Genomic DNA, 20,144 nt, shown 5'->3' on the forward strand with positions numbered 1-20,144 from the left:
CTCTTAGCTATATACACCAGCTTCTATGCCAGGGAGAATCACTGGCAAATACAGTACAAACAAAAGAATGAGAAAAGACATTCTGGAAACCTCGAAACAATTTATTGAGTTGCTTTATACAAGATTAACAATTTCCACACCACCCCCTAACACCAACATAGTCGCTGCACAAAAGCCACAGCCCCTCTCACACCTGAAATGGCCACGCCGGGTAAGTGCTCAGAGACATTTGCCTGCCAAGGAAACCCTGCAGCCCCCTGAGCACACTCCACCCCACCTTCTCTGCAGCCGGGCAGTAGATCTCCCTTGCCATGGCTGTTTCAGTCATTCACTCTCATTACCACAAATAAAGCATAAACAAGGAAAAGAAATCTCAAACTCCCCATCAAAGAAACATTTCCCTGAGGCAAGAGGCATTGCTAGATTCCTAAAGATGAGGGCATCCTGCTCCAGCTACACACGCAGTGGCATGTGGGGAGGAGGGAGCACCGAAGGGGAAGGGGGGCTGGGGCCCGGTGTTAACGGGCAGAGGAGCCTAGAGAATTCCCACTGCTCAGCTTTTGCTGGCGGCCTCAGCTAGGCTTGTAGCTCAGCTATACAAATCTCTTCTTTGGCTCTTTTGCTACTACCTAAGACTATTCTGTAAACAAACTGGAAATCCAAGTTGCAAAAAATATATGTAATAAAGGGATAAGGACTCCACATGGCCCAATGTGAAACCAACTGGTTTTCAATACAAAAGGAAAGCAGAGGCTGGGCTAAGGAGCTGATAAAGGTCTTGCTCCCAGCAAAGAGGGAAGGCAGCCACCTCCATAGAACTGGGAGCTACTAAGCTACTTGCCCCTGGGAGGCAAGAACCAAAAGCACACCTGTGTCACACCCAGGAGTGCATCCTAAGGGTACTGATTATTTTCCCCATGTCACCTGGTGACCCACTACGTAACAGATTCACAGGACAGGCAAGAGCCTTCTGAGTCCATGTGAAACAGCCACTGGTGAGTGTAGTCAGCCTGGTGACAGAAGCTCTGCAGTCACTGCCCTTGCCTATTTCCCATCCATTCTCCAGCCCCTCTGCACATTCCCCCAGCCCACACACAAGCCAGTGTCTGGAGAGCACCAGCACTCCAAACCTGCTCTCTGTGGCAGACGCTTCAGAGGCCTGCCCTGCAGCTCTGCTGAAGGATCTCTAGTAAGACAAACTGGAATGTCTACCTGTGACTCAGAACTCCTGGGGGCTCCCCTGCAGTCCACCTAGTCCACCAACTCTAGAAAAACAAAGCGGAGCCCTGGCTCCACCAGGGCCTGGGATTGGGGACCCGGATGATGACTTTCAAGTCAGGACGGCACAGGTTATGAAGTGCAGCCATAAAAAACTCAATTAAATAAAACTGTCTTAAATACAGACTATTTTTAAAAAATCTTCATCTCAGATCCACTCAGGGAGCTGAATGAATAGACGAGTGTTGTCCAAGTCTGCTCCACCATAAAGGCACTGGAATTATGTCTTCCTATAATGTGATGTGTGAAGAGCAGTCCCATTCTATCCAATGCATTTAATGGTAATGAAGAAAACAGCCCAAGATAGGTGTCTTTAAAAATCCTACCATGATTGTTGAATCTACAAAGTTCTTTTCTCTATAAGAGTTTCATTATCATGTTCAGAGGAGAAACTGGCCCTATAATGAGCACACACTAGCTGTTCTTATTTTGTAAGGAGACAAGGTAGGTCTCCTACCCAAGGCTCTGGCCTGGTTCTAGTCCTCTTGAGCACACAGCCTGGAGATGGGACAGCACCACCACCATCCAGGATCCTACTGTGGCCAGAAGAAGCCCCTGACCACTGGGGCGCTGTGAGATACTCAGACCAAATGCCAGGAGTCACGCAGATCTAGAACACAGTTGTGCCAACTGATCTGCCATGGGAGCACATACACACTGCACTTCCCAACATGGCCCAGCATGTGCCCCAGCCCAGAGCTGCCCCTTGGATGCTGTCCAGTGACAAAGCCACGAGGCCCAGAGCACCAGGTCAGTAAGTGCTTCATCAGTGCATGAGCCACTCCTCAGTTGGAGGCACATCAGAAGTGCTAAGAAGTGCTCCACTTTAACCTCACACCTGCTCCAGAAGAAAAGCAGTAGGCAGGAAGAGCACAGCCATTGTCCATTCTCAGAGACCTACATGTTGGGCTTCCCCCAGACCCAAGTTATTCAAGCCCGTCTCTGAAGCAGTCACAATTTCCTGGGTACAGTAGGTCCTTTTCCATGAAGCTGGGAAGCATCTGTAAAAGAAGCAAAAACATAAAAAGGTCCTTCAGAGGCTCCAATTCCTTCAGGGCAGCATAACCAAACTTCAAGGGGAATATGAATATCAAATATTCCCAAACACTGAGTGTTCTAAGGCTCAGACAAGCCATAAACACTTGACACTTGCTATGCACAATGCCACTTGCAGCAGATGAGCACACATGGATAGTAGCATTGTGCAGGCAGGTAGCCAGTAAGCACTGTTTATAGAACAGACACTCTGTAATGGGACCTGGGTGGCTTCATGTCTCTGGTAACAACTGACATCCTGTAGCAACAAGGCCTAATAACACAAAATCCAGGCAATCATCACGCTCTGGACACTCAAAAGATGCTCAAGTACTGAAGGGACAAGTGCAAGGCTAAGTAGCATTGAGTCGCACAGGAGGAAGGGAAGCAAAGTAGATGTAAGTCACAGGTGACTACTAGGTAAGGAGCTTTCACTGACAGACCCTCAGAGAGCGCTGACTACCTGCAGCATAGCTCAGAAGAAAGCTTGATGCTCCATGGTTGCTCTTTATCAATGTCTCCCCCCAACCCCATCTCCCTTGTGGTACTGGTAATGGAGCTCAGGGCCTTACAAATGCTTAGGCAAGTGCTCTACCTCTGAGCTACATCCCTAGCCCTTCAGAAAAAAATCTGAATCCCCAGTGAGAGTATTCTCTTTCCCTTTTTTGGAGGAGGAGAGGATGTTACATGGTAGGGCTTCACACTAGCCTAGGCTGACCTGGAAATCACTCTGTAGTCCCAGGCTGGCCTCATATTCACAGTGATCCTCCTACCTCAGCCTCCTGAGTGGTCTGTACCATCACACCCAGTCCTTTTCTTTTTTTTTCCTTCCCTTTTGTTAGCTAAAAACCACAAACCCAGAGACCATTTCCAGTGGCTCTTCAATAATGTTCCTCTTCAAGAGAACCATTCCCCAAGCAAGTAAAGGTGGATCATCTCATCTTCAGTACAAGGAGGCTCTTATCTCACCCACTGTACTGAACTAGTCTAGTGGCAACCACCAGTTTGTGGGTGTGGGTCATACATGTTGCTACTTCTCCAGAGGAAAAAGGAGCAGCTACTGGTATAGCGTTGGCCCCTCAAAGAAGCCAACTTTCTACCTGGAAACCTATAAGCCCCTAGTCACTGAGATGACCTTTGCATTTTTGACATGAGTGTCAGAAGGACAGAGTGAGCAGATCAGAAGGCAGACACAAAGCTGTGATCCCCATGCACTCCATGAGCAGATCCTAGGCACATACAGCCTAAGAGTCTGTATCTGATTCCTCCTCCACATCAATTCCAGGGTTCCCTAAGCTCAGGTTTCTTCTTATCAGTGTGACCCTGGTCATGTCTGGTATACATCTATAGCAGTTAAGAGCACTAGTTCAAAACCAAAATCCCACCCGGCCACTATATCACAATTCTGTGAAGTGTCTGTAATTCAGGAATACCCTAGTTAAGACACAGCAAGACCAGTCTATTTATAAGGTACCTGCCTGTCCTATCTCTGTCCATTTTCATGCTGTCAAACTGGCTACACATGTACCTAGGACTCTCAGAACTTCCTACTTCCAAAAGCACTGTTCTTCAGGGAGATACTGGACTCATTCTCACTCTCAAATCTCTGTTTCCATGAAGGTTGAACACCTGGCTATATTCAAAGCTGCTTCTCTCTTGGGTCTATGCCAATCTCAGAGGTAAGAGGTCCTTCCTCATAGTCTTATGCTATGGCCTCTCATTGCTATATGGACGTTTGATTTCACAAAAATACACGTATAGAGCCTCTGTTGCCTAATGATGGCTGACAGATACGCATTTCACTGTGAAGGCTCCATAAGGCCCAGCTGCCCTTGGATGAGAGTCACCATTATCTTCCTTTCTCTAAAGGCACACTAAGGGTTGGAGCACCTCTGCTTCATGCAGCACCCTTCCCCCCAAAACAAACCCTCACATTTTGTGCTCACAGTCCAGCTCTACCTAGTGGCCACTTCAAGGGGAGGGAGCCAGGAGAAGCCTCTAGGTGGTAGAGGACTGTATCATTCTGATTCCTACAAAACCTGAGCCTAGAAAGACAAAGCAAAATGACAGCACAGTGACACATGGCAGTGATGCTGAAGCCCCAGCAGCAAAGCACCTAAGAACGGAGGGAGACTGCGCACAGAGCGCATGGCACACTGCCCATCTGGCGATTACCTGGCAGACTTTGTGGAACATGGGTGGACACGGCAGCGTGTGGGAGAGGCGCTGCATGGGGTGGGCTGGGGTGCAAACCAGCCAGAAGACCTGAGAGAAACAGGAAGGGAGAGAAGAACAAAACACACACATTGAAGACAGAACAAAAAAGCAGCTTGGGCAATCCAGAGCCCAGGGAATCTGTGGCCAGTCTAGGAACAAAACCCAAAGCTGGGCTCAGAAGGTTCCCAAGGGTGCTCCCCACAGTCATCCCAGACACACACAGGACCCAACAAGGCATACAACACAGGGACAGAGACAAAAGACAAGCACTCACTGGGGCTGAGGCCATGGTGGAAGGTCCCAGGGGCGGGGCCTGTGACGATGGCATCCTTGGAGACCCCCGCTTTGGCAGAGGAGTCTGCACTGAAGGAGAGCACATGAAGTGGAAATGGGACAGGGGCTATGATCCCCAGTGAGTTTGAGTTCATGGCCCCTGAAAGTTTGGGGCCGCTGGACTTGTAGGAGGAAGACAGCAGGTTTAAGGGAGAGGAGCTGGCCAGCAACACTGCCCCACCGGTTCCTTTCTGGGAAGGAAATAAGCACACAGTCAGAAGCTAAACTGTTCATGGTCAACTTACACCAAACCTAATCGCCAGCAGGACAGGTACACATCCAACACCTATTCTTGGAATGAGGACAATCCAGGAGACAGTTAATTGAAAAGCAGAATATTGCTGGGCATGGGAGCATAAACACACACTTTTGATACCAGCACTCAGGAGTCACAGGTACGAGGGTCACCATGAGTGAAGAGGCCAGCCTGGACTACAGAATGAGTTCCATATCAGCCTGGGCTAAAGTAAGACCTTACCTCAAAAACAATACAAAACAAACAAAAAAGGATACTAAACATGCCTCCTTTATGAAGGAAAAAGTACCATGTACCCATAATGCATGAACAGACTTGTATGTATGCAAGTATAAAATATATAATCATATTTATATTTTTTGCATGTATTTACTATACAAAGCTTTATAACAAATACAATTTTACCCCTGGAAGCTCTTATGCACATTCACCACATAGGCAATAGGACCAGGGAAGTGGGAAGCTAGACCTCTCTGAGCCAAACCTGCCCACAGTTCTGGGTACACACTAGAAAACAAATATTCCCATGTCTTCAACCTATGTCCAAACTTTTTTTTTTCTTTTTTGGGATTGACAAGGTCTCATGTAGCCCAGACTGGCCAAAAATGTCGTATGTAATCAAGGATGATTTTGAACTCCTAACCCTCCTGCCTCCACCTCCCAAGAGCTGGGATTGTAGGTATGCACTACCAACACTGGCCAAACTTCTTATAATTACCCCCAGGCAGCACTGTGCCAGGCTACCAAGTTACCTTTGATCTGCACAGTTCTTTAAAGTCAGAGATTGCTACCAGAAAGAACTGCTGTATGTGCAAAGGCATGACTACCACCCAACACGTGACAGCAATGTCACCCTTAACACACAGGTCAGAGGTCATGGGAGGCAAGTTCTTGGCTCATTTTGCCATGTAGTCAACCCAGCCTCTCAATGGGCTAATGCTGACAGGTGCTTCCCCTCTGTTCCCCTGCTAAGGACATATCCAGGCTATCCTGAACTTCTGGCCACCAGAACTGGTTAACACTGAGCAGGAAGCCCAGTGCTCCCTCCAGTGTCTGATCTCACTGTGCTTGCCTGATCTTTAGTTTCAGATTCCATTCTCAGCCCAGGGCAATGCAAGTGACCTGCCCTGTTCCCAAGGCCCCTGCAGGTGGGACAAGTTGCACTGGTGGGATACTCACTGGCAAGGAGGTAGATGATGTCACACTACTAACTGCGGAGGGCTTCAGGGAAGAGGTCAATAACTTTGCTACTCCCTGGGTCCCACCACCAGAATCTCCATTTGGACCACCAGGTGGGGCCACCAGGGTCAGCTTCTGGGAAACAGGTGGTTTTTTTACTGCTGAGCTTGGGACAGTTCGGCTGGTGGACTGTCCCGTGGGAGGAGGCTGTACACCAGAGAGCAGGGTCCCAGAAACAGAGCTCTGCACTGGTGCTCCTACAGAGGATGAGCTGCCAGAAGAAACCCCATGCTTGGAGACTGAGCCAGCGAAGGGATTACTCTTGTAAGATGGCCCTGCCGAGCTTGCTGGATGCTGCTTTGCTGGGTGGCTCAGGGCAGTGGACGAGGAGACTGGGGTCTTGCTGCTAGAAGCCGGTGAGCCTCCTGAGGCTGATGTGGAGGCATGGAAGCCCTGGCCTTTGGATGCCGTCTTTACCAGCTGCAGGAGTGAACGATGACACTGTGGAGAGGAGGCCTTTGGGCCTTGGAGCTTATTGACAAATGACGCTGGAGGGGTGAAGCTTTTCTGCTGCTGAGTTCCTGCATGAAAGACTTTGACTTGGGGGTTGGGCACAGGAACGGCTGCCTGGGGACCATGAGACGTCCGTGGCAAACTATGATGCTTTGCTTTGGACTGGTGGCCTTCAGGCAGGCCCTTGCTGAGGGAAGCCTGGCAGGACAGGTCTTTGTAGCCAGAACTCTCTGTTTTTTTCTCCTGAGATGACTGCCCAAGTGCTAGAGCCTGTTCAGCCAGAAAATTGAGAGGTGACTGCAGAGTGTTAGTGGGTGGTGGGGCAGAAGGACTAGGTTTTGCAAAGTTCCGTTTCTCTTCTGTACACAAAACACCAGGAACCTTTTCTGCCGGTGCTTTGGAGGGTGCAGGCAGTGTGAATTCTGAGCTGCTGGCTTTGCTGTTCAATACAGCCAGCTCCTTAGACACAGCTTCTACAGAGGAGGCTGGATTACGAACCAAGTCTTCATCCAATGAGTCCTCTAGGGTGACAGGATCAGAGTCAGCAAGGCTACCAGGTGCCTGGGATGGGAGCTCTCTGCTGGTGGCCCCAATGCTTAGGCTTCCTCCCTGGTGTTCTGAGAGCAAAGCAGTGGGGCTACTGATTTGTCCTGATGGCATGGAAACCTTTTTATCAGGCTTGGTAGATGATTCCTAAAGGAAAGTAAAAATGCTGATGTTTAAAAACATTTGAAGGGGGCTGGAGAGATGGCTCAGTTCAATTCCTCAATACCCACATAAAGTCATATGCACAAGGTATCACATGCATCTGGAGTTCATCTGCAGTGGCTAGAGGCCACTGGTGTGCCCATTCTCTCTCTTAAATAGATAATTTTTAAAAAATCTTTTATTTATTTCTTAGAGACAAAGGGAGAGAGAAAGGGAGAGAATAGGCGCACCAGGTCCTCTAAACACTGCAAACACTCCAGACACATGTACTACCATGTACATCTGGCTTGCATGTGACTTGGAGAATCGAACCTGGGTCCTTAGGATTTGCAGCCAAGTGCCTTAACTGCTAAGCCATCTCTCCAGCCCTCAAATAGATTAAATTTTAAAAACATATAGAAATAACTGAAGATGCCAACACTGGACTGTTGCAAGGATGTTGATATGTGAACAACTCAAACTTCCTGTGCAATTACAAAACAAAGGGTAGACAAGAAAGCCTGCCTTGCCTTGTAGCACTGTCATTTATATGCGCCCAGCTGGCTAGGGCCCGAGTTACACAGCATACTTTGATGCTAACTACATGTGTACACACATGCACACACACACGGAAACTCTGGTTTTCTGGAAAAGTTCCAAGACTTGCTCAAGGGATACAATGCCTGCTGTTATTCACATTATCTTGGATGTTCCTGGTTATAGCATAATAAGCATTGCCTTACAGTAGCTTTCTTTTCCTCTTAGATGTTTCTTGGCACCTGCCTACTCAGTCCTCAATGGAGCTGAAATAGGAGCTATCCCATCACTTCTGCACCCCTGGTAATTAATAGAGTGTCTCAAGACACTCTAGGCATTTGACAGATATCTGAATAAACAACTTAAGTCACATTCTCATGTTTTCTTCAAGTGTAGGTCAGGGAACGCCAAGTCTCAAGAACTCACAAGTTTGGCAAGTAGCAATGTTCCCTCCCAATGGTGTGCCTTCTGTGTCATCTAAGGTGTTTTCACATCTCTATTTTTCACCCCTGTACTTCTGGCCAAGTACAAAGCCACCTCTCCTTCCTGCTTACTGCTCCAGGCTAATTAGCACACATCAGAAGTGTACTTCCTAGACTACGACACAGGGCACAGCCTTCACATCTGCAGCATATCCACAGGGCTATTGCAGACCCCACTGATCCCCATAACCGCCTGAGGAACTGGGCCAGCTGGGTGCTGCTGGGTAGCACTGAGGCTAGAAGGGGTAAAGCGGCCCACCCAGAGTGTCTGCCTTGGTGTATGTAAGTTCAGGAGTGCCATCTAAGTAACTGTCCCCCAGACCAGTGAAGCTCAACAAATTGCCATGTCACTCAAGAAATTTCTTGAAGGCTAAGAAGATAACCTAGCGGTTAAGGTGCATGCCTGCAAAGCCTAAAGACCCGGGTTCAATCCTCCAGGTCCCATGTAAGCCACATGCACATGATGGCGCAAGCACCTGGAGTTCATTTGCAATGGCTGGAAGCCCTGGTGCGCCCATTCTCACTCACCTTCTCTGACTCAAATAAATAAAAATAAAATCTTAAAAACAACAAAAAAAAAGCTGGGTGTGATGGCTCACACCTTTAATCCCAGCACTCAGGAGGCAGAGGTAGGAGGATTGCCATGAGTTCGAGGCCACCCTGAGAATACAGAGTGAGTTCCAGGTCAGTCTGGACCAGAGTGAGACCCTATCTCGAAAAACTAAAAAAAAAAAAAAAAGGAAAAGGAAAAAGGGGCTGGAGAGATGGCTTAGCAGTTACGGCACAAGCCTGCGAAACCTAAGGACCCAGGTTTGACTCTCCAGGTCCCACGAAAGCCATATGCACAAGGGGGAGCATGCATCTGGAGTTCGTTTGCAGTGGCTAGAGGCCCTCGCGCACCCATCCCCCCCCCATGTCTCTAATAAATAAATAAATAAAAATAAGTCTTTAAAAACAAAAAGGGAAAAAAAGGAATTTCTTGAGCCTTGGTTCAGGAAGGAGAGGGCAGCTGGCACAAGACCTGAGCAGGCTGACTCACCTTCACCTTGACTTTAGAAGGGGCTATGACTTTCTTCTTTGCCCTGTTCAAAGGAAAAACAAAAGGTTCAGATGAGACTCACAAGAAATTTAAACAACAGTATTGGAGAAATGAACAAAAGTGAGGCACTCACAGGATTGATGTCAGATGTCCGTGACCTCGCCGGCTCTCCTTAAACAAAGTCCTGAAAGAAAAGGTGCTAGGCATCACATCTGCCCCTAAACACCATCACTCTGCTTCTAGGGCTTGCTCAAAGGCCTTAGTTCTCAGGGGCCAGTCCTCATTAATCTAGTTAACTGGTGAGCCATATTCCTTCTGAGAGGCCTAACATGGCCACAATGGCTACCCTAAAGCCAAGAGTCTGAGCTTTTACCAAGAAAGTGTTCCAAGCTTTCCCAGCCACACCTAAGGCAGTAGCATTACTGGAATTCTCAACCCTTCTGAGGAGGAAGAGTATCTTATGCCATTTTCTGAGAAACAACAAAAATTATCTTTATACAAGTCCAACCTAAAAGGAAAGCAGAGCAACTTCCAAGGTTCTGGGATATGTCCAACCCAGATGAATCAAGCCAATGACAAACACCAACTCCAGCTAACTGCCTATGCCTTGCACACAGCAGACACATGTATTCCATTCATGAGGAAACAGCCTCTGGGACAGAAGACTAGCACTCAGCTCCAGCAAAAAAATCAGCCCTGCTACTTGTGAATGAGACTTCTTAGACTGTTAGGAAGTCTCCAACATGACTCCCTCTCTGAGACTCTGGTAGGATCCATGGCATCAAATTAGGAAAGTACACACTGGAATGAGAAGACCATATATGCAATTCCCCAACTAAAGTGGGACAAAGAATGACACAGACAAAACTCCCCTTTTAGGGAAGACTAAGGAGACCTCTTCATGGCTCCCAGTATGTCCCCAGTTAGTCAAAGAGACAATGACTCCTAGGGCAAGAGTCCTTTCAGCCTAGCTTTACAAAAGCATACTCGCTTGACTGACGCTCAACTGCATGACTATCCTGTCCAGTCACACTGGCCTCACCTGGCCTGCATCCAGCCTTTGGGCCAGAGAGGCTTGACCTCAGCATCCAGAAAGGCCTTCACGCAATCCTCCCAGGCCTGGGCCTTGTTCTTCTCCAGATCATGGTTCTCCAGTTTGATCTTCACCACCTGGCACAGCAGCTCTCTGAGGAGCAGGCAGAAATCAGAACCTTTTTACTACCCAAATGCTTCTTTTCAAAGGTTGCAATCATGTGCTTTCAGCAGCCCCAAGGCATTAAGAAAGCCTAACTTTCACAGCAATATGAGGCACATGCTCAGCCACTGGACCCACAAACCCTCCAATGAGGCAAAATTTCAAGTTTTGGCACACCTGATCTCATCATTCCACTGGAACTTCTTCCGGGGTCCCATTATCCTCCGTCCCCCCTTTTCTTCATCTTCTTCCTCATCAGAACAAATCCTTTCTCTCTGTTCCTTGTCCTTCTCCTCTTCCAACATCCTAGAGGGAAGAAAGGAACCCTGAGGCCCTCCTGCCTACCACTCCCTGTCCTTCCTTATGCAACTCTCCCCTGGACTCTAAGATCAGACAGTGAAAATGCTAAAGAGACAAGAGTATCATTTGAAAAGGTAAATCAACACTTAGAAGTGTGAACAGAAGAGACTAGAAGATAATGACAAGCAAGAGTGGCACAACATACTTACTTAGCAACCTTTGCTTGTGTGTGTGCCTGGCATTCATCCTGATACTTGGCCACTTGCTCAGGCATCGCCCTGCCAATGGCTTCCTTGAGCTTCTGGAGAGGCTCCTTGAGACGCCCACCCTGCAGAGAGCAGGACACAGCACAGATCTGGCTCTGTGCCACTCTCACACTGAGGACACATGGCAGGTAATCAAAAGGAGGCAGCTCAACAGCAGATGTGGTCCCTGTGCAGACTCAGCCACCCACCTGTTCATAGAGGTGCAGTTTTCGAGCACGTTTGACCAGTGCATCCTTGCTGCAGGGCAGGAATGAGGCCAGATAAGCATACACCCCAGAACGAATTTGGCTACTCATCTCCCGAGTCTTCACCTCTATGCTGAAGAACAGAACAGAGTTATCAATGGCCTGCAGCTCACTGCAGCTTCTCTCTCTTCAGCAGGTCACCCTACATGGAGAGAAAAGCTAGGGACAAAGAGGAGGCCCAGCCTTATCTTGATGGTCACACAATGCAACTGAGTGGCCAAAGTACCCTATCTTCAGCATCAACAAACAAACAAAAAACACTCCCAAGTTTAATGAGGTTGACTAGGAAATGTGAGTTAAGGCTCTCTAGTCAAGGACAGGACCAAGACAAAGGTAATCAAAAGAACACAGCCTAAGAGAACAAGCCATGAGTGCTAAATCTCATACACAAAGAAAACATAAAAGCTTTCAAAGGGAAAGTAATGGGTTACTTAGGGTTGGCAGGAAACATTTTCTGGCAAGGTTTACATTTTCCAGCTCCAAGTTTTATCCATGATTATGAAGTCAGGGAAATCCTCACCCCTCCAGTTTCCCCAACTGGATAAGCAGAAAAATATTTTCTTTATTGCCCAAGCTTTCCATATTTGGTATACCCAAGTGGACTCTTTGTTGACACAAGCCTCTTGCCCCTGCTGACCCTCAAGTGTCTTTGAAGCTCTGTACTCACTGCCTTAAGTAGTCAATCCATACCCTGGCCAGTGGAAGCCATTTGCTACAACATGCTCATGTCTTGACAACTATCATTACATAGGCAAAATCCTCTGGTTGAGCAACATACTTCTGTTACTTAATGCAATGAGGAGAAACACTGCCAAGCTGGAGGCCAGGCAAAGGAACTGGGTTTAGATGTGGATTTGCCATTTTGCTTCTAAGTCTAGTTCACACAGTAAAGTGCCTTGATGTTTGCAGCTCTGGGCAAAATGTGATGAGGTACATTTGGAGCACAAGTGAGAATAACCAGGGCACTGAGAAGTATCCCAATGCAAGCAGGCCCAGAGGCCACCACATTGTCTCTCATTCTTCTAGAGCCTCAGGAAGGGGAAGGAGGAAAGGAACCTTTTCTCTCTCTTCCTATCTCATACTTGTCAAGATATCCTTTTCCAATAGACCACAACAAAACTTTTATAATGTTTTCAGCCAAAAACAGTAAGGCTTATCACTTGAGACAGATATTTAGTGTCTTTTGATAGAAACACAATAAAAGCATACAAACCCAATTCTTCTATCTCTTTGCAGGTCATCTGTATGTAATTCATCTGTATTCCCATGGCTCCCTAGCCTGCTGAAGCCAGACACAGTAACAGCAGATATAAACACATGAATAATACTCACTCTAGCAGGATGCCATTAATATCCTGAGTGAAGAACTTCTGCTTGCTCTCTCCCTCAGCAGCTCGGGCAGCCTGGTTCACAGCAGACAGGAACAGTCGTTAGTGTCCTTTCCCCATGCATCCCTCATACTCACTCACAGACGAATGATCTGTCATTCCACAAGAGCATCTGTGTACTTAACTTTCCAGGATTTGCAACACGCAGAGAACAGAAGCCACACAGACACTAGGTGATTCCTAAGGCATCTGGTCAGTGGCCAAATGGGCCCAGACTCATATCAACTACAATTTCCATACTGTCCATAATAGAAAAACAAGACTTTCAACTAACCTGTAGTATTTAAAGGCTTATATATACCAAAGAATAAAATAAAAAATACTATGTATTTTCAGCATTGAAGAAAATCAACACCTTATGGAAATTCATAACTTTATGGTATCCCAAAGTTTATCACCCAGACCACTGGGATGACATGTGACACCAGAGATGACACCCTAGAGAACAAGCTTGGAGACCACAGCAGTGAACCCTACAAGTGTTAGATGTGGGTGTGGTGTTCTCACACTCAGCTATACATATACATGGAAGTTACTTGGGCATTTTTCTCCTACTCCAGACCAATCAATCTCTGAAGTTGGACTCAGGAATTTTTTTTTTTTTTTTTTTTTTTTTTTTAGGTAAGGTTTCACTCTAGTCCAGGATGACATGGAATTCACTATGTAGTCTGAGGGTGGCCTCAAACTCACAGTGATCCTACCTCTACCTCCCAAGAACTGGGATTAAAGGCGTGTGCCACTACACCTGGCTTAGTTATTATTTTATATAAATATATATATATATAAATATGTATGTATCTTTTTTTTTTTGGTTCGTTTTGTTTTTCAAGGTAGGGTCTCACTCTAGCCCAGACTGACCTAGAATTCACTATGTAGTCTCAGGGTGGCCTCGAACTCACAGTGATCCTCCTACCTCTGCCTCCCGAGTGCTGGGATTAAAGGTGTGTGCCACCACGCCCGGCTTCAGTTATTACTTTGAAAAGACCCAAGCATCAGGTCTTTTAAATGTAGCTCGGGTCACCCTACTGGGCAAAGAGAGTTGAGAACCAATGACCTAAATAAAAGAGTTGTTACCCTGGAGGCTTTAGGCAGACACAATTCTAAAACCAGACTTTATACAATAATGATGGTATAAGGTGAGTCTACTAGAAAAGATGAATCTGAAACCCTCTGCCTTCCTCTAATTGTACCCCCTGGGTCTCTCTAGTTTCTCTGGTCACTTCATGGGTTTGTTCCACTAGCTCACTTATTATAGAAGCTTCTCAAGGTGTTGGAGGTATGTGTGAGAAACAGAGCGCGCGCGCGCGCGCACACACACACACACACACACACACCCCTTCATTCATCCCAGGTAGAGGCCAGAAGAAAATACAGATGTCTTTATCTATCACTCTTTTCTCTTATCCCCATGAGACAGGAAGTCTTTCACTGAACCTGGAGCTCTAAGTTGCTCTTTGGTTAGGCTGACTGACCAGGGAATCCCAGCAATCCTCCTGTCTCTATCCCTCTTAGCGACAGAGTTATAGACATGTGTGGCTATGCCTGGCTTTTTTTAAAAAAACATTTTATTTTTATCTATTTATTTGAGAGAGAGAAAGAGAGAGTGTTCTTATCTACTGAGTGATCTCCTCAGCCCCACAACCCTTTTGACAGGGTTCAAATTGAAAATGACCTTGAACTCCTGATTCTTCTGTCTCTGACTCCTAAGTGCTAGAATCACAGGCACGTACTATCACTCCCAGCTAAAAGAGCTCTCTTCTCCCCATAACTTCTCCCTTGTGGCTTCAAAATAAAACATGGCTCTTTTCAGGTCTATAGCCAAACCCAACTCCTTCCCATGGTACATAGGGTTCCCCATCATTTCTCCCTGGGCATCCCCTTTAGCTCCCATCTCCTAAGACACCCTTGAGGGAATCCCACTCATTCAACCTCAGTTCTTCCTTGCCTTATGACAAGGTCATCTTGCTTTCCAGACTAGGCTAGCAAGGGTGTACATGTGCATCCCAGTCAACTGCTCCTTGGCCCCTTTTGAGTCTCATTGGCCAACCACGAAAACTAGTCAGTCATTGGACATAGCAAAGGGTTCTTTCTGCTTATCCCTACAGTCTTATTCTACTGCTTATTTTCCTAACAAGCTCAGGGAGAGTAAGAACTGACTCTTCACCAATATATTTCTCACAGCTATCAAGTCCTTAGCACACGTCAGCTAAATGAATGGGTGAGCAAATAAGTGAACAGATATGATCGTAGAAGGCAAGAAAAATTTAGTACTGCCTAACCAGAAATAACTAGGAACAAGATATGAAAATGCTAGAAAGGCTGGGCATGGTGGTGCATGCCTTTAATCCTAGCACTTGGGAGGCAGAGGTAGGAGGATTCGAGGCCACCCTGAAACTACATAGTGAATTCCAGGTCAGCCTGGGCCAGAGTGAGACCTTACCTCAAAACAAACAAACAAACAAAAGAAAATGCTAGAAAGAAAAGGCATTTGTATTTAATTTTTAATTTTTTTGTGGGAGGATGGTTCCAAGGTAGGGTCTCCCTTTAGCCCAGGCTGACCTAGAATTCACTACGTAATCTTAGGCTGGCCTCAAACTCAAAGTGATCCTTCTAGCTCTGCTCCCCCCCACCACCAAGGGCTGGGATTAATGGCCTGTGCCACCACACCCATCTTATTTTTATTTCTTTACTAATTTTTTTTTGTTTGTCTTGTTCTTTTTGTTTTGTTTTGGTGAGGGTTTTGTTATTGTTGTTTGTGGTTTTTTTGTTTGTTTGTCTGCTTCTGAGGTAAGGTTTTCGCTCTAGCCCAGGCTGACCTGGAATTTACTGTGTAGTCTCAGGGTGGCCTCAAACTCATGGTGATCCTCCTACCTCTCTCTGCCTGCTGGGATTAAAGGCGTGCACCACAACACCCGGGCTTTTTTTTTTTTTTTTTTTTTAAGAGAGAAAGAGGCAGAGACAGAGAATGAGCACACCAGAGCCTCCAGCCATTGCAAACAAACTCCAGATGCATGCGCTACCTTGTGTATCTGGCTTATGTGAGTACTAGGGAATTGAACCTGGGTCCTTTGGCTTCACATGTAAGCACTTTAACTACTAACCCATCTCTCCAGCCCTGTTTTATTCTCTTTTTTTGTTTGTTTGTTTGTTTGTTTTGTTTTTCAAGGTAGGGTCTCATTCCAGCCCAGGCTGATGTGGAATTCACTATGTCATCTCAGAGTGGCCTCGAACTCATAGTGATCCTCCTACCTCTGCCTCCCAAATACTGGGATTAGAGGCCCGCGCCACCACGCCCGGCTTGTTTTATTCTTTTAAGACAGGATCCTGCTACTACCTATCCCATGGCTGGACCTCTAACTTGCAGTCTTCCTACTTCCTGAGTGCTGAGACTACAGGTGTGAACCACAATAGTAAGGGCAGATGCAAATTTTATACTTTCAAAAAGCATTCAGTTCTCTCTCCCCCTCTCTGTCTCAAATAAAAATATATTAATTTTAAAAATTAAGGCTGGAGAGATGTCTTAGAAGTTAAGATGCTTGCCTGCAAAGCCTAAGGACCCAGGTTTGATTCCCCAATACCCACATAAGCCAGATGCACAAGGTGGCGCATGCATCTGGAGTTTGTTTGCAAAGGTATTATGCCTGATGTGCCCATTCTCAACCTTCCTCCCTTCCTCCCTCCCTCCCTCACTCCCTCTCTCTGAAATAAATATTTTTTCAAAAAAAAGAAAAAGAAAGAAATGATATTCTTGGACTGGAGAGATGCTTCAGTGATTAAGGGTTCAATTTCCCAGTACCCAAGTAAAGCCAGATGCACAAAGTAGCACATTCATACGAAGTTCGTTTGTACCAGCTACAGGCCCTGGTGTGTGCATATATTCTGTCTCCTTCCCTCCCTTTGCAAATAAATATATTTTAAAATTAAAGATACCATGGTGCTGGGGAGATGGCTCAGCAGTTAAAGGTGCTTGCTTGTAAAGCCTGACAGCCAGGGTTTAATTCTCTAGTACCCACATAAAGCCAGATGCACAAAGTGGTATATGCATCTGAAGTTAGTTTGCAAAGAAGACATGGTGTGTTCACTTTCTTTCCCCTTCTCTTTCTCTCTCAGCCCTCAGTTAATAAAGACAGAGAGAATCTCCATGTATAAGAATTAAGTCCAAATGGATTAAAAACCTTAACACCAGACCTGAGACTTTGAAACTGCTAGAGGAAAAAGTAGGGGAAACCCTTTAACATATTGGTCTTGGCAAAGACTTTCTGAATATAACCCCAATTGCTCAGACAATAAAACCACAGATTAACCACTGGGACCTCATGAAATTACAAAGATTTTGTACTGCAAAAGACACTGTGAATAAAGCAAAGGGGAAACCTACAAAATGGGAAAAAAAAATCTTTGCTAGCTATACATCTGATAGAGGATTACTATCTAGGATATACAAATAACTCAAAAAATTAAATAACAGGATATCAAACAACCCAATTAAAAAATGGGCTATGGTGCCGGACATGGTGGCGCACGCCTTTAATCCCAGCACTCGGGAGGCAGAGGTAGGAGGATCGCCATGAGTTCGAGGCCACCCTGAGACTACATAGTGAATTCCAGGTCAGCCTGGGCTGGAGTGAGACCCTACCTCGAAAAACCAAAAAAAAAAAAGGCTACGGAACTAAATAGAGAGTTCTCAAAAGAAGAAATACGGGGGCTGGAGAGATGGCTTAGCAGTTAAGCACTTGCCTGTGAAGCCTAAGGACCCCAGTTCGAGGCTCGGTTCCCCAGGTCCCACGTTAGCCAGATGCACAAGGGGGCACAAGCATCTCGAGTTCGCTTGTAGTGGCTTGAAGCTCTGGCATCCCCATTCTCTCTCTCTCCCTCTATCTGTCTTTCTCTCTGTGTCTGTCGCTCTCAAATAAATAAATAAATAAATAATGGACAAAAAAAATTTTAATTAAAAAAAAGAAGAAATACCGATGGCATAAAAGCATCTAAAAAAATGTTCTACATCCCTAGTCATCAGGGAAATGCAAATTAAAACTATGTTTAGATTCCATCTCACTCCTGTCAGATTGGCTAACATCATGAAAACAAATAAGCATAAATGCTGGCAAGGATGTGGAAAAAGAGGAACCCTTCTACACTGTCAGTGGGAATGCAATCTGGTCCAGCCATTGTGGAAATTAGTGTGGAGGTTCCTAAGACAGCTAAAACTAGATCTAACATAAAGAGAGAGAGAAGATATTCTTGTCCAAAGAGCTGTATAACTAACCAATCCTAAATTAACTAGGAAATAAGTTAAACCAAACACCCTCATCATGCTAAGTTACAATAGCTCCAACAACACTCGTCCTTCTTTTATTCCTTTTTCTTTCTTTCTTTTTTTTTTTTTGTTTGTTTGTTTGTTTGAACTATTGGACTCAAATGATCTCTCCTGCCTCAGCCTCCTGAGCACCTGGCAGACACTGTGATATATACAACTTCTATGGCCAGATCTCAGGACACTTTGTGGTTTCCACCTTCACCCTCTTGAGATGCTTCCAAAACCATGGATACCCTACAGAAGCCCATAACAGGGAGAACCAGCCAGCAGCACAAGAATGAAACTTGGAAGGATCAAAAAAAAAAAAGCCACCCAGGGAGCCGGGCGTGGTGGTGCACGCCTTTAATCCCAGCACTTGGGAGGCAGAGGTAGGAGGATCGCCATGAGTTCAAGGCTACCCTGAGACTACAGAGTTAATTCCAGGTCAGCCTGGACCAGAGTGAGACCCTACCTCGAAAAAACCAAAAAAAAAAAAAAAAAAAAAAGCCACCCAGACATTCCACAGTCAGGAGCAATGCATCACTACAAACACTTAATTGTTTTTAAGTAGCAACAGAAATGAACATGTATATCATCTGAAGACAAGATTTAAAAGCTTACCAAACCTTATTATAAAAGTAAAGGAAAGGGGGGAGGGGGTCTCCGGAAGATTAGGGAAGTGAGAAATCCCTAAATTGCTAATGATACAGTTATATACCTCAAATTAAATTTTTTGTTTTGTTCTGAGACAAGATTTCATGCATCCAGACTGCCCTTGGATTTGCTATGCTGCCAAAGATAACCCTGACTTTCTGACCCTCCTGCCTCCATTTCCCAAGTACTAAAATTATAAGTCGGTGCATCAGCACATTCAGCTATCAAGTTTATTTAAAAAAATGCAATGTTAGGTTGGAGGGATGGCTTAGCGGTTAAGGCATTTGCCTGCAAAGCCAAAGGACCAAGATTCAATTCCCCAGGACCCACGTTAGCCAGATGCACAAGGGGGCGCAAGCATCTGGAGTTTGTTTGCAGTGGATGGAGGCCCTGGAGTGCCCATTCTCTCTCTCTTTCTCCCTCCCTTTTCCGCTGTCAAATAAATAAATAAAAAATATTTTTAAAGCGCTGGGCATGGTGGCATATGCCTTTAATCCCAGCACTCGGGAGGCAGAGGTAGGAGGATTGCCATGAATTCAAGACCACCCTGAGAATATAGAGTGAATTCCAGGTCAGCCTAGGCTACAGTGAGACCCTACCTCAAAAAACCAAAAATAATAATAATTATAGCAATAATAAATATATATATACATATACATACACACACACACACACATACATACATACATACATACATACATACATACATATATATAATTTTTTAAAGCAATGTCCTTTTTAAGATCTAGCACAGGGCTCCTTATTAAGGATCCAAATATTCACATGGCTTTTGGAATATGCAGTGTTTTGTGTAAAAATACATTCTTCCTTGGGAAGACTACCTTTCCCAGCAAACAGCCACTAGAGCCTGGAGGTCAGGACACCTGTGCACATATGTGAAGGGTTTGAGGTGCAGCCTACTCAGACCCTAGTCAGAAAGGAGCACCTGGGAACCCCTTTGGAGTCATTAAGTAACTCTCTAAAATAACTCTCGTTAATTCAACCATTAAAAATAATGAGGGCTTTATAATAATATTTATTAATTTGAAAAATCAGAAAACAATTGTTCACAACTATAATCACAACTACATAAAAATACATACATGGAGGCTAGAAAAGAAAATGTAAACTGAAACTGCTTTTGTTGGGAGGGTTGCTTTTGTTTTTGTTTTTTGGAGATAGCATGACCTTGAACTCCTGACCCTCCTATTTCTGTTTCCCAAGTGCTGCTGCTACCATGCCAG

The 20,144-nt window shown here is 45.6% G+C and overlaps 1 protein-coding gene across 2 annotated transcripts in view; it reads right to left on the reverse strand.

The window, feature by feature from the left end:
- Positions 1-80: 80 nt before the first annotated feature.
- Positions 81-20,144, reverse strand: part of Ubn1 (ubinuclein 1) — a 35,936-nt gene continuing 15,872 nt past the window's right edge. The window contains exons 8-18 of one of the 2 annotated variants that reach the window (XM_045130262.1): positions 12,895-12,965; positions 11,506-11,635; positions 11,261-11,379; positions 10,929-11,057; positions 10,599-10,742; positions 9,690-9,740; positions 9,557-9,599; positions 6,299-7,504; positions 4,805-5,054; positions 4,489-4,578; positions 81-2,279 (exon numbers count right to left, since the gene is read on the reverse strand). In XM_045130262.1, the coding sequence (XP_044986197.1) occupies positions 2,230-2,279; positions 4,489-4,578; positions 4,805-5,054; positions 6,299-7,504; positions 9,557-9,599; positions 9,690-9,740; positions 10,599-10,742; positions 10,929-11,057; positions 11,261-11,379; positions 11,506-11,635; positions 12,895-12,965 (2,283 nt within the window). In that variant the 3' untranslated portion in view covers positions 81-2,229. The remainder of the gene's footprint in view (positions 2,280-4,488; positions 4,579-4,804; positions 5,055-6,298; positions 7,505-9,556; positions 9,600-9,689; positions 9,741-10,598; positions 10,743-10,928; positions 11,058-11,260; positions 11,380-11,505; positions 11,636-12,894; positions 12,966-20,144) is intronic. The other variant, XM_045130263.1, reaches the window with a different exon arrangement.

This window comes from Jaculus jaculus, chromosome 11 (assembly GCF_020740685.1).
Source record: "Jaculus jaculus isolate mJacJac1 chromosome 11, mJacJac1.mat.Y.cur, whole genome shotgun sequence".
Lineage (NCBI taxonomy): Eukaryota > Metazoa > Chordata > Mammalia > Rodentia > Dipodidae > Jaculus > Jaculus jaculus.